At 34.6% G+C, this 15,045-nt stretch overlaps 1 protein-coding gene across 1 annotated transcript; it reads left to right on the forward strand.

The window, feature by feature from the left end:
• The first annotated feature begins 989 nt into the window (after positions 1 to 989).
• On the forward strand, positions 990 to 14,994 carry LOC146138204 (transcription regulator protein BACH1-like). The gene is made up of 17 exons (XM_083393279.1): positions 990 to 1,138; positions 4,766 to 4,890; positions 5,647 to 5,768; positions 6,150 to 6,291; positions 6,369 to 6,448; positions 7,210 to 7,268; positions 7,350 to 7,390; positions 7,534 to 7,672; positions 7,747 to 7,823; positions 8,348 to 8,409; positions 10,000 to 10,098; positions 10,583 to 10,739; positions 11,492 to 11,587; positions 12,230 to 12,340; positions 12,493 to 12,642; positions 13,783 to 13,915; positions 14,096 to 14,994. The coding sequence occupies exons 1-17, from the start codon at positions 1,084 to 1,086 to the stop codon at positions 14,305 to 14,307; spliced, it is 1,860 nt and encodes a 619-aa protein (XP_083249405.1). The 5' UTR covers positions 990 to 1,083; the 3' UTR covers positions 14,308 to 14,994.
• The last annotated feature ends 51 nt before the right edge of the window (positions 14,995 to 15,045 follow it).

Below are 15,045 nucleotides of genomic sequence, written 5' to 3' on the forward strand. Positions count from 1 at the left end.
CATTTTTTTTCAACATAAAGCATTATTAAACGTTCTCTCTTAAGTGTAAAGACTCACCAAAATTTCTGATTCGTATTTACCACAGGTGCTCATATGGTCATAGTAACGTTAATTGCTGCAAATCCAATGGAACCTTTTTGTCGTTTTACGTCATTTTTTCTTTGAATGTGGGACATTGTGGGTGTGGTTTTGCGGGATTTAATCATTTGCAAACACCTGTGAAAAATACTTTAGTCAACAGTGCATTATTTGCTGGTTGTAACTATTCAACACTAAACGCGTGGTAAATAGTGTCGTTTTTGGTCTGGTGTATCTCGAAAAACTTTGTAGTTTCCCATTTTTCTAATGGATTCCAAACGTGCTAATAATAACCAAATAATCTTTCATAAAAAGGTTCTGGTCATTTTTTTCAGATTTGAATGGTGCTAACATAATTTTAGGCTTGTTAATATAGGTTTTGCTGAACAGTGCAAACCTATCATTCACGGTTAAATATTAAACAAGAAATAAAAATGACCCAGCAAAATATTTTATCAAATTCAATGATGCGAGGCGATATGTCGTAATCTGGTGCTGAATCAGCAAATATCTGCTATTTTTGGCGAGTTTTGCGTGTTAATGTTCAAGTAAGGAACATAGATACACTTTATTTTCTACTTTGGTCCAGTACGGTATTGAACAATCAATATTCTTGCATATACTCCCCGCTTTAATGACCTATTCTCCAGTTATTGCATATAAGATCTTTAAAGTCACAGTTTACTTGGTTTAATTACTAAAGAAACTCGAAAACGTGTGTTGTACTTATTATTAGCGACTTCTAACTATGGTCTAAGAAAAGAATTACGATTGGAAGGTTGTTGTTTCAATTATTAAAAAATCACCAGGTTAACATTCAATACATTAATTAGATAACTAATTTCGAAAGAGTTATTATTAAACCCAACGATGCCTCTTAAATTATTTGTTTTTGTTTAATAGGGTGTGGACATCAATGGTCATCTGCTTTATGGCTATTCAGTAAGCTCTGTTATCATATATAATTAACAACAATATTAGTTGCCTCTTATTAAATGCATAATTATGTCCACAACTCCTGCAGAAGTAACTGTCATTGTGTCTCATGCATCTTCAACAGGTAAATATTGCTAGTATTCTATTCTTCTATTTTTTAAATTTAATATACTAATAATTATATAGAAACTCAATGTGAAACTGCCAAAATACTATTGTGATTAAAAAATAAACATCTTCACAATTTTTTAGACTTTAAAAAAAACCATTAAATAGCAGGTCAGGCATTTGATTTTGAGAAAAACACAAAAAAAGTATACACATTAGTATAAATTATTCAAAATTGAATTAAAATAATTTTAGATACTTAACAAAATCTTTTTTGGTCAGAATATATGTATCTTTTTTAAACATTTTTAAAAAGTGTCTGGCCTTAACAATAGAATTGCTAGACCATTCTACTGTTACTTATCAGGAGTCTGCATTTGTTTTTGTAGGGTCAAGGTGATTTTAAATATTACATGTTCAATTTGACCGTTAAATTTCATTTATATTTTTACAGTAGAGTACAGGACTCTTTCTATTTGGTACATAAAAAAAGGTTTATAAATACAGCATACCGCAACTCACATTATTTTGGTTACGGTGTCAGTTTGGGTGTGCCATGTGGTTGTTGGTCGGTCAAGTATTAATATATTTAGTATTAATAATAATGCTTGACCCACCCAAACCCAAACGCTAACTGCACCCTAACCCAAATAATGTGCATTATGGTATGAAGTATTTCTAGACCGTTTTTTGCGTTACTTTCTACGTACCAATCGATGGAGCACAGAACTTACCTATAGTGACTTCGGCTGTAGTGACAATCTCCCTATATCAGTCGTTCTTAACCAGGGGGGAGTGTAGCCTTAGGGGGATGCCAACCAGTTCTTAGGGGGATGTGAACTCTACTCCTATTATTTAACTTTTTATAATGATTTTATTGGTTCCATGTTGCATTTGTTGTTAATTCTGCTTTCATGCTGTCCTATGCTTTACATTAAAATTAAACATGTGTAGATAAGTAACTGAAAATTTTTCATGTTTCTACGATTTACAAACTGTTTGGCTATTAATTTTTAATAGTTTCTAGTTTTTTAGAAAACATTTCTATTTTTTATGACCAATTTTGGCTGTGTGTTAGTCAGAACAATATATTATGATTGATGGAGATCTAGGTTGTGCACCGGGGTTGGGCACCATGCTACCCTCTCCACAAATTGTGTTTTTGCCAACTTTAACAAAAACTGCAAAGTTATATTTTTGCGTGAACCTGTCATGCAGATATCACAATTAGTTAGCGCCGGAGAACTCAGACTTTTCTGTGCGAATTTGAAATGTTATTTATATTAAAGCCTTTGTGTGTCATCTATACCATTTAAAACACAATTATTACAATGTTTAATATTTGCACTTCGGGTGACTTTTTCTGTGGTTTCTGTGACCACTATGTGGAGCCAAGCCTTCCCATATTGAGCACAAGCAATTTTTGTGTGCCCAATACGTCAGGTGTCCTATAGAGTTTACCTAATTCAAACCAAATAAACAGAATGTTGTTCACGCTTCGCGAGACAAGGAGTCATTTTTTGTATTTTATGTTGTCACTCTAATATGTAATCGAAAATTACGGAATTGCTTTTAATATTATAATTATTTCATATCTAAGGGGAGGGGTGCGCAAGGCACAAAGCAATTACCAAAGGGGGTGCTGTAGAAAAAAGTTAAGAACCCCTGGCCTATATTGACACCTTTTTCAATGTCCTGTACATGCAAACAATATGTTTTCTATAGAAATGACTTTACCCATTCAGCGACTTTGTGTATGGGAACACTTTAATTACAGTGACACCACATATCTGTCCCTTTGGTTTAAAAACTTTCCTATGAGAACACTTTTGTTTATATTGCAATACTAACCTTTATCTACTTGCAAACAAGATAATACAAAAGCTTTGTGAGCATGCTATAAATTGTGATGTATTAAAAATTGTATATCGTGGCTGCCGGGATAGTTTCAAGTTCTGTTCATTTGCTATTAGCCCTCCACATAAGCTTTATAGTTTAACTTTATTGTTTTTTTTATTTACTGGTTAGGGTTTACATACAGTAATTCTGATAGTAGTTGCGTTGTTACATTGAAGTCGCCGATTCAACAATCGCTATGTACAGTACAACTAGCATATGCAGGACCTGTATATAATGAATAAGCATATACAACATACTTTTGTAGTTCCATTAAGAAAAAACAATGTAAAATATCTCCTACATATTGAATATCAAGGGTAACCGACACATTTTGATAGTTTATTATACAACAGTTGTACTGTAGTCACCTGTGGACATTTTATCTTGACTTTCCAAGTTCCCAATGACTTTTCACTTATAGTGACACTTTTACCGGTGTCACAAAAAGCAAATTCTACTGTATTGTAATTCAAAAACTACAATAATAATTATTTGGTGCCTATTACGTTTAGTATTCAATCGCTAGAACATTTGCACTAAGTGGTGAGATATAAGAACACAATAAGTGATCTAACATCACAATAGCTGTTTGTTAAAGCTGTTAGAAGTGACTTTGCTGTTTTTTTGTCTTTGAAGAGATATATACCTGTAACATACAAAAAATTACAAATCACTACTGTTTTCAGCTAAACACAAAACACAAGTGGCAATAACTGTCCAGGATATGCATGAAATGTCAACTTAATTTGCAGCCCTTCAATTGGATTTAAAGGGTCTTTTTTAAACTTTTCTAGCCTTGCTTATCCTAGCTTCTCAACTGGGTGTATAAAATATTATTCTTCATAAAACCCTAGAAATGAATATACCATGTTAAAAAGTTTAATATGCTAAATCCATCACTCTCAGCCACTTCTGTAGCTGTGATTTTGTGGAAATGTGAAATTGTTTAGTTGCGAAATGTTCATCAACTTTGCAAATTTGAGTCGCATTTCCATTTGTTAGTACTACTTTTATTTATCACAATCAAAATATTAGCACTAACTCTATTACAACTGCAAAATGTTTGGCTGTTGCAACATCACACAATATGCTAAGTTTCCAATCTGTTGTCAAGTGGGTTTTAGCCAGTCTTTACTAAAGTTAATGCAATCTTGTTTAAGTTCCTACTGAGGTGCTCCAGGCTAGCATAACACAGTGTTTCTACTGTAGTTATAGGAAACAGTCTTTGAAACCATTAATTATAGTTTTTGGAATTTATGCCTTCTTATTATAATAGATTATTAATAGAGGAGCCGATACTAAAATATAAAGTAGCCATGACTAGAAAAAAGTGTACAATTGCTTATGGGACGGGGGGACCCCATTGTTTGTTAGTCACATGTGATGAAAAAAGGATATCTTTTTAACTTTACATATTGTAATTGAAGTGGTAATATTTGTTGCAAAAGGTGTATGGCAGGTTTTACTTATCTGCGACATTGTGGTTACCTTTCTGTGGTGAGTTCCAGTTACTAAGTCCTCTTGCGCTTTCTATCCTCAGTTTGTTTAGGGCTGTAAGAAATATGCTGTCAAACATTATTAAAGTAATTTTTTATGAATATATTTAAAGTAAAAATAACATTGGGTTGGGTTTTTTATCGCTTTGTATATATTAAAAAGGTATAAATTATTAAAATATCATCAAACTAGGGTTGCCTGAAATATGCTATTCAGTTTTAAATAATTTGTATTTTGTAATTCTAAGTTGGACCAACAGAAGAGCAACCACAATATGTATATGAATCAAACATACATGCTCAAAATGTTCTTTCAACACTAAACGAACAGCGTCGACTTGGCCTGTTATGTGACATGACAGTTATAGTTGAGGTAAGAATAAGCACATTGGTAGAGTTACATAAAATTAAAATATTTGTGTTCCGGTAATAATAAGTTATAACATTTTTCATGTTAATGTGCAAGCAAGAACACAGCACATTATGATTCCTATATTATACACTCTTTTTGGTGTATATTAAACACAGCTTTTTTGTGAAATAACTTCTATTATTAGTAGTAGTGATTTCTACAAGTAATTGTTTGCTAAAGCTGTTGGGAAATGTGTTCTGTTTGCCTTCTTGTCAGCTGACAGAATCTGGATAATCACTGTGAGTCAGCAGAAATAAATGATATGTTGGCTTGGCTGTCGAACTTTACTTATTTGTCAGCATTCTTGCTCCTTTAGAAAGCTCTTTTTTATTCCAGCTATTCCAACCCATTTTTAGTTTTATGCAGTGTTCTTATGATTTAAGTCAATGACCAAAGACGTTGCTTTTAAATGACTTGACTTGATTATCGTCTTCAATACAAAATGACTTGACTTATATCTTTCGGACAAATTACTTGACTTGGCTTTGGCTGAAATATTTAGTGTTTTAATTTTTTTAGTACAACTGGGTTTTTTCTTAATTTTTACACATAAAACAAATTGTTTACCATATGCTGTGTTTTTGTCAAATTATTTAGTTGGATTATTGCTTATAATTGGTTAAGTTTACTAAATTTTTTTTGGGGGCTTGATTTGGTATTAAATCAAAAACTTGAATGGTACTTAAGTCATTTCAAAATGACTTTTTTTTCTTGCAGGGAATTGAGCTCCAAGCCCATAAAGCAGTCCTTGCTGCATGCAGTTCTTACTTTAAAGGTATAATAACTGATCCAGCCAATGTCAGCCACAATATTGTTTTGGAATTGAGTAGCATTAGCAGGTATTGTCCAAACTAGTACATGTGCATTTAAGTATATATTTATATTCATCAAAGGTTTATTTCTATTAAGCGAACTATTTGTCAAAGTGTGCTTTGGTTCAATTGGCATTGCAGATTACAATTCAATGCTTGTTTTTTTCATAACTGCTTTTAAGCTGACTAACATAATTCACCTTGAACATGGCCTTAAATATTTTGCCCCCCTTGTCCCACCTATTAAACTTTTTAGTGGTGCGGTTAGATTTTGCAATGATCATTATAGTTTCTGTTGGTTTTAAATTAGAGACCATAATACAAGGCCTAAATTTAACTCTAGGTATATGTTATAAATTATACATTTTTGATAAAACTTGTGTATGTTGATTTATTTTATTTTCTAAGGGTTGGTATGGAAAATATATTGGAGTTTGCTTACACTTCAAAACTAACACTAAGCCGAAACAACATTGATCATGTCCTTGCAGCAGCCCGAGAGTTGGATGTAAAAAATCTTGAATACGCTTGTCTTAACTTGTTAAAACAGGTACAGACTTTAATAAAAGTATTGAACTTAAATAAACTATCTTGTCCATCCATTTATTTTATGGACTCTTATTTCAGAAACTTTTACAAGAGACAGATTCAACATTATCTCAGTGTCCTGAAGGTTCTTCTGCTTGTAAAAATAGCAAAATATCAAGGTAAACTAGACAGGATGACAGGGTGTACTGGTTGTTTTATAGTCTTCCGGGAGGGTTATGTCTGTGGTTTATAGGGGGGGTAATATTGTTGGGTTCTGCTACATTTTTCCAAAAGTTTTATTTGTCGGTGTGCACTGTGCATATACTCTTTTGAATGTTTTTTTTCGTTTTGGTGCTTTAGCATGTTTAAGTTGATATGGTACAAAGTTGTGCGTCACTAATCAGGCGGTAATGCAGTTGGTTATTTATTCTGTAACTGCGCCATGAAAGGTTTCTAAAGTGCAAGATGAACACAGAATTATAAATCATAAACAGAGAAATATAAAAAAGACGCACCCTTCAATACACATGGATGCACACCCATAAGTTCACCACATCACCATAATTTGCGAGCATATTTTTTACCCCTTAACAAACTCCCTAAAGTGTGAAGACTGAGGTGTATTGTTTTTACTTCAGGTATATTCATATTTATCCCATCATTCCTCAGTTAAAAACATGCCTATTAAACCCTTAGGAATTAGCTTCAGACAACAATATGTTGTTTAAATCAATGTTTTTCCCATAGGTCAACATTTTGTCAAAAAAAATATTTTTAGTTCAAAATTTCTTAATTTTTAGGTCAAAAAATAATCGCTTATTGCTAATGATTATAACTTTCTACCTTTTTATAAAAATTATATTAATTATGATATGTGAGCCCATAGATTGGATAAAGAACATAAATACTTTCTTTTTAAACAATACATTTTGTGGTTTAGGAAAGTTTTGCCAAAGCCAGAAGAAATTCAGCCACTTGAATGCAAACCACCTACAGGAGGTAGGCATTTAATGTTAGATTAAGCATTCTTAAAACAATTTAAAACTCTTTTGGTCACACGTCATGCTTACTTTATTATAGTGGAGCAGATCAGTTGCTGTCCTTCAGAGAAACAGTCCACAGTAAGTGATATGTTTTTTTTTGCTATATTTTAATTCAACAAAGAACAACTGTTAATTTGGCCTTTATCTGTTAGTAAATCAAAAACAATAGAGTGTAATATAATAAAAAATAATGAAAAGTTTCCAAAAAAAATCTTTTGTAGGTTGGAAATATATCTGATGGCAAACACCCATCAACATGGAAAGGAGATTGTCCTTTACTAGCTCAACTAAGTTTGAACCCAAAACCCCAACAGACTTTGAATCTTGAAAAGTCAGCATGCCAATCTATTCCTAATGCAGGTTGGAACATAATGGGATTTTTAATATTGAACAAATTTATAGTTTGCGTTTGGTTTGATTAAAGTTTTCTGTAGATTTTAAAGGGCAGCTACCGATTTACTGCACACCTGCATCAGAACCAATCACCTATGCGCCAGCTAATTCTAACCAGGTTTGTGAAATTAGTTAAAACAATATAAAGATTATCCTTTTTAATTTATTATTTATTCATCAAGAAAACACTAAGTATGTGTAAAACGCATGGTCAATGATAAGATTTTTTATTTTGTGTTTTGACCTGCTAAAGTCAGACTGGGTATTAAAAACGACGCATATTTTAATAGTACACTGGGTCACTGGTGTTGTCCTTGGGGAAGTGAAATCAGTCGGTTTAACGATTTGAATGTAAGCAAGACAAGGTTGAAAAATCCACTCTGTTTTAAGATTTAATTTTGAGTGTCGGAATTGCAGCTACACACGTAGTAAGTGGCGGAAATTGTCAGTTAGAATCTCACTGTAGGTGATTAACTTTCTTGAAAGCCACCGGTGTACTATTGACAAGGCTACCTAACTTAGATTAGTACGGCCTAAAAGGCTAGATAACAGTTGTGCGAAAATTTCTCTCAATATGTGATTGAACAATATAAAATTAATCTAAACAATACTTTTGTGCTTATTGTGATTTATTTGTTTCAGGCATTCTTGCACCAATACATGCAACGCCGGGGCTTTCGGTTACCTGAAACGAAACAGGAAAGGTTGTTGAATCAACTAGGTTATACGTCACTATCCAAAACGCATTTGTTTTTATATTACTTCGTGTCTAGGGATTTTCAAATTAGAATATCGGATCCCGTAGATTCCAATTTTGCCGTTTAGATCGGGTAATTGGAACCGCTGTAATTTATCAGTTTTGCCGCGAAAAGTTGCGCCTAATAGTACATACGCGAGAGGCAAATTTTGATTAGGGCCTTTAGGGGTAGCGAAACAATTTCTTTGCTGGATTTCTTGTAGCATGTAGTGGGGCGAAAGCGTTTTATTGGAAGAAGACCATTTGCTTGCCGATAACCTTCTTCAAATCATTAAGTGTCAATCAAATGTTATTGTGCAAACGGCTAACGTGTAATTCCAGGTGCAGAGTTCGCAATTTTCTTATATGCGTTGCAAAAGAAACATAGTAAAATGTCCTGCTCTAGGACATAATACGCCACTGGGTTACTCTAGGTCAGTGGTTCTCAATCTTTTTGTACCGGTGACCCCTTTTTGATGCTTTCAAATGGTCGCGGACCCCTAACATATTTCTGGTGTGATATCTGCGTTTAGTTCTTTTTAGTAAATCAGTATGCCTGCCTGATGCACCTTGTGTTGAGTAAAGTAACACATAACACCAATTTACTTTATGACACGTTCAAGTGATTTCTGCTGCTGCATCCCCGAAGCAAGTCTTAAAATGTGTGGTTGTGTTTTTGACAATGCTAGACGTCATCTTTAAGAATGATAGCATAAACCAAAATGCAGTACATAATATGAACTGTTGTAATGCTGCCTTCCATTTTACAATCTATTGTGTTACATCACAATGGAAGTGTTCGGTCAAGTCCGGTGCGATTTATAACATGTTACAGCGTTAGTTATTTTTAAATTAATAATGGTATATTTATAAGATTTTGTGGACCCCCTGAAAACGTTTTGCGGACCCCCAGGGGTCCGCGGACCACCGGTTGAGAACCACTGCTCTAGGTCAACTTTTATATTTTGTTATACTCAGCAAGGTTAGGCCACAGCGTAATTGTCAAGCAATAGTAACGCATTTGCTGGCAATAGTAACTTTGTGTTCTTGACAGCATAATATTTAACTGATCAATTAACAGATCACATGTGTAGTAAAATATAACTAAAAAACAACAATGTCTTATAAAACAGGATAAATGTTTAACGAGTTAATTGTGTTCCACTCACTATATGGTCAAAAATTAGGTTTAGGCGGCAACCTAGTGTTTCCATCATGTCTTGTTTTTCGTGTAGTTATGCATCACTATTTAAACAACTGCTTAAGATGACAGTTATTTTGAATGTTAATCATTTGGAATTTAACTTTACGACCATAATGTGGACATATTAGCAAAGAGTTGTTTTTTGTCACTAAATGGTTTATGTTTTTTGTCACTATACCCATATTATGATTAATCCACCCTAAAAAGTAGAAAGTAAATAATAATTAATTAAAAAATATCAGAAGTCAATATTCTGGATTCGTTATTGTAGATTCGAAACCTACTCTTCTAGAATACCTTGTGATTCCCATTTGAACACCCCTATTCGTGTGTAATACTTGCCTTAATATGCAGCTGTTCAGCGGAACCAAATTCGGCGAAAGGAGTTTGTTCTAACTTTAACTCGGACACAGATGAAGCTCTCTCTGCTGACGAAGACCAGGAGAAAATGTAGTAAGTATAATACAGAATGCAACCCTTCCCTGTCACCAAATAAACGTTGATATCTTTATTACTATAGTACCTCACAATAAACCTACAATTGGCGCCCCTTATTTATCCTGCAGAATTTTGATTGACGCACGATTCAATAACTTTTTTGATTGATGCACGATTCAATTACTTTTTTGATTGATGCACGATTCAATTACTAAAAATCCTTTGTACAACATTAAATATACAAAAATAACGGAATCGCATTTGCATTTTAGGTGACTAACCCATGTTTTCACGATTTTGAGAAATGTCTTATTCCAAAAAACGTTCATTAAAATTTTCCTTCGTGGTTTCCATTAGACCACCAAAGTCCTTCAATTGTTTTGCGCTCCATGAAAATGCCGTTCGTGCAATCACGGACAGGCGCAATTAGAAGTTTTTCCTTTTCAGTTTTTGCTGTGAAAGTATTAAATTCATTTTAAAAATAAAACGTTTTTTTCAGCAAATGCACTTTAATGGGCGGAGGATCGATGAACTGCAGCCGATTAAAAAAACAGCTTGATGTTGTTCTTCCGTTCTCCTTGGATGACATCACAAAACTACCGAGAGGCGAGCTTCAAGAGTTGCTGAGTAAACATCCAAACCTAAATGTACAACAGGTAATGGATATGCAGTCGATGAAAATTTACGTCATTTGCTATTACACAGCTTTCACTTTTCCATGTTTCCAATTGGTTAATTTGATGTTTTGTATACTGTTTGTAATTTAGTTGAAGCATTTTTCATGTTAGTCTCCTAGCGAGCCTATAAAACAGAGGCGTGCAACATACGACCCGGACCAGAGTCCGGTCTGCGTCAGTATTTTTGTGGCTCGCACAGCCTTCGTCAGTAAGTCCGTTTAACCATCATATCGTATGTTGTTGCATCTCATTTGCTTCTTACGGTACATAAGCTCCTTGTAATGAAATAATTTTTTACTTCCAAAATGCAATGCTGGCAGCCATACTAAACGCAAGAAAAATTTTTAAATTTATTTGATGCGTGCGATTTCAACATTATTTGTAGTTTAATAATATGTTTGTTGCGCACTAAAGTTGGTAAAACTGCTGCATGGTTTATAATTAAACAGGGGTTGGACCGGAGCGCGGTTTCTGCGCCGCACGCAAATTTTCACCACGAAATTCGCGTGTTTGTCAACAAAATCGTTTTATTACAGGGGCTTATTTGGGTTTTACGGAGTGCATTTGGGTTTCCCAGAGTACAGGCGTAAATTTTTACAGAAACCATAATTAATAGACATTTAGCGTGTTTGATCTGGTATAAACTCTTATTTTTCATGAAAATTGTCCGCTAGTTTTACTTCAAGCAACAACATACATTTTAACTGATTCAAGGTAAAACCTTTGTGCAGATAAACGCTGTTCATGAAATACGAAGGCGCGGTAAAAACCGAATTGCTGCACAGAGATGTCGAAAGAGGAAAATTGACTGTATCCGAGCTTTACAGGTTAGTTTGCCGCTCAGTGTTGTGTTAAAAAAACAAGTTATTGAGTAAACTTGAGTTTCTTCATATTACGTGTTAAGCGTTAAATGCAGACTTGGGACAACTAGATTTATTTTACCTTTTTAAAATTAGATTAGAAATAAAATTAGAGCTTTTTTTTTTTCAATTAGATTAGAATTAGAATTAGATCGTTTTGAGTGTTCTCAAGGTAGATTAGAATTAGAATTACCGAATCCCTAAAAAAAACAAATTTCAAAGAATTTGAACTAAAATCATATATAATTATTTACATTCAATTTAATTTAATCGCAAATTATTCTTATAAGAACGCGAATGGTAAATATGTATGTGCTAATTTTATGCCGTTTTATGCTTTTTAGACTGTAAAAATTACATAAAATTCGTTCCAACCAAAGTGTTTTAATTGAAATTCTGTGTTTGTTAACCGACAGACGAAAAATGGCGTTAGACAAAGTAAAATTTTTGGAAAAATCCGAATTAGATTAGAACTAGAATAAGAGCACACAAGCAATTCACAAATTAGATTAGAATTAAAATTAGCCGCATTTTGCTCTAATTCATTGAATTAGAAAACTATAATTATCTAGTTGTCAAAGTCGGGTTAAATGTGCGCGTTGTTTAAAGTGCGAGTTGGAGAGGTTGCACAAATCTCACAATGAGCTGATGAAGGAACGGAGGTGTGTAAGAGAAGGCGCTCTGCAGCTAGCTGGAATGTTTCAACAGAGATATCAACAGGTGATTATGAGACATTTTTTTGGTTGTATGCTTATATGTATTTTGTTTATTATACTTTCCATAAGCGAGTAATCCTTGCGGTGATTACTCGCTTTTCTCGTGTTACAAAATTTCCCGTTCGTTACACTAATTTCACTTTCCTTACGCAAAAGGTTTTCTCCGAAATAAAGGCAAAGATTTGTCGTCAAGAATGTCCAGATTGGAAGGTTGACCAGGCTGCCCCAGGCGGAAGTTCTACGCAAGAATGTAACATCGGAAAACCCGCTGACCCCATCGTTGCTTCTATGGCGGAATATTTCCAGGTTTGCAATTCGCACTTCCGAAACGTTGAATACACAAAAAAACGTTGGTCTGTTTTGCTCTTCAATATACTTCAAGTGCTAGTTCAAGAACAAGCTATAAGTAAACATTCGCTTACTATGAAAATTAACCATACGTGGAACGTCAAAACTGACGTGATGCTCTCGGCATGCTACAAACACTTGTTGAAGGACTAGTGCAGGGGTTGCCAATTTGTGGTACGCGTACCACTAGTGGAAGGATCTTCAGGTGGTACGCCAGTAGCTTCCGTTTTTTTTCACGAAACACTGGATTCACAGCATCATATTTTGTTTATGTGATTTTGTTTACAAAAAAAATTGTTTTTTTGTTTACAAAAAGGTTCGTTATTCGTTCGGGTTGGCTGATCAGCAAGTGTGTGTTCGACAATTAATAATAATAAATCGAGCGGTTCCTGCTTTTTTCTCACTGAAAACGTCGAGTTAGACGGTGCTGATGTTTCTCGCTGTTTGTTGTCCGCGTTAATATCAGATGTTGGTGTAAGACATGGGTCGGCAACCAACCGCCCGCTGGCCGATATAATTAATCGGGCCCGTCGCCTCTGACAAACTATACACGAGTTCATTTCAAATACTTTTTGACTATTTTAACTACGTAAGTGCGAAAAATTTCTTGCAAGAAATTTAAAAGAAATGCCGTTATACCAAAAATAAATCGCGCTCGCTTCGCTCGCCAGGTGCGCCCAAACTTAAAAAGGTTATCAAACACCTAGATTAACTAACCATTAGATTTATTGCGTTTCTTCGAAGTAGTTTTATATGTCGCGCTAATCGAAACACCCGGGAAAACGATCTTCGTTTAGTATTGCAGGTGGCGAGAGACAGGCTTGTAATGTAGCGTAGTCCCGTACATGGATCTACCAAAATCAATCACATATTTCACGGTCTTGTTTTCGTTTTTCTCCTGAAGCTAACGATTGCACGCTAAGCAGTTTCGCAGCTGGCGCCTGGCAGGATTGTTAACAACGCACGTGTTCACTTTTGCTGGACGTTAATTGATTGTTTTTGAATTTCTGGATACGCCCCTGCCTGGTAACAACAGTTTATATATTGACTTACTATATTCATCGTTATATGTTTTTTTAAAGTTGATCTTTCTTTTAGAATGAATCTTCCTGTGCAAAGGACTTAGCTGAGCGTTTGATGAAGCTTCCATGCAGCAATTTGCCGCCATTTAGTTGTCCCGTGCCTTCTTCCACCGAAGTTGTTGTTGTCTGCGATGACGATTCATCTACGGGTAAATTTTTTTTTGTAAAACGTAAGCAAATCGCGATATGAATTTTTGTAGCTAAACTGTTATCTTATCGCTAAAGTAACGGAATAAATTAGCACTATGTCCCAAATTAATCGTTATTTTCGTCTGGTTTAAAAAATATAATAACAATTTAGGCAGAAACAGAATGCTGTGTTCTTGCAGGTATCTGCTTCAAGCCGTGCAGTCCAAGTATGTGTTCGACAACCTCGTACTCGTCGCTCGATGCTCAGAGCGAACAGTCGTTTGCAACCAGCGAAAGCCCAAGTTTGAATCCTTGCGAGGAAGCACGACCCCGCGCTGTCTTTGATCACGAACAAAGTATGGAAGTTGCTGAAAACAAGACAATAGACTTCACTGATTCTTCCCCCGGATAGCTTCCCGTAAAATTAGTTGTATAACGATCAGTCAATACAAACCAATGCGTCAAGTCAGTGCACTTCACATGACGTCACCAGTTCAGTTAAAAGTGTTTTGTCATGATTTTGTATGGACTTTTACGCCGTTATGGCTTGTTCCTTTTTGCGTTGTTTCGGTTGTGTAATTTTGAACTATTAACTCATACTCCACTGATCTAAAATAGGAGGAACTGCAGTTTTCGTTGTCAAGCTAATACTTTTGAATAATATTCGCCTAGTTTATTGGAGTGTTTTTTATTTGTTTTATATAAATAAATTACAAATGCTTTAACTTTCACGCATAACCGATAAAATGGTCAAAACGCATTTGTTGAAATGCGGCTACCTCTGCAGTATTGACCTCCCTCCCCCCTAACTTGCCAATGATTTTATGTTTCATTTGCTGATGATGTAAGTGCCTGTTGTTATTTTACAGCGAATATTTCTTAAGTTTTTATTCTGTACAGAAAAAAGCTAAACTTCTGTGATCTTGGTGTGTTAAACATAGCTGAAGCTGCCATCTGCATGCTAATCTAAACCACTATTGTCTTGTGGTACGACAGCATGTTGTCTGCGACAACGTAAATCATCTTAGACGTCAGTGAAGTAGTTTTGTATTCTCATCTAGGGATTTATTGGTGTACGACTTTTTTCGAGTAATAGGATTTTCAGCAAAATTCATTCAGTTTACTTTTCTTTTTATGATTAAAGGGTGTG

The sequence above is a fragment of the Ascidiella aspersa genome, chromosome 7 (assembly GCF_963924565.1).
Source record: "Ascidiella aspersa chromosome 7, kaAscAspe10.2, whole genome shotgun sequence".
NCBI classification, from domain to species: domain Eukaryota; kingdom Metazoa; phylum Chordata; class Ascidiacea; order Phlebobranchia; family Ascidiidae; genus Ascidiella; species Ascidiella aspersa.

Coding starts and splice junctions, on each gene's coding strand:
- LOC146138204 (XM_083393279.1), top strand. CDS start 1,084: ATGTCCACAACTCCTGCAGAAGTAACTGTCATTGTGTCTCATGCATCT. Junction 6,292..6,368: donor GTCTTAACTTGTTAAAACAG/GTACAGACTTTA, acceptor CTCTTATTTCAG/AAACTTTTACAAGAGACAGA. Junction 7,391..7,533: donor CTTCAGAGAAACAGTCCACA/GTAAGTGATATG, acceptor AATCTTTTGTAG/GTTGGAAATATATCTGATGG.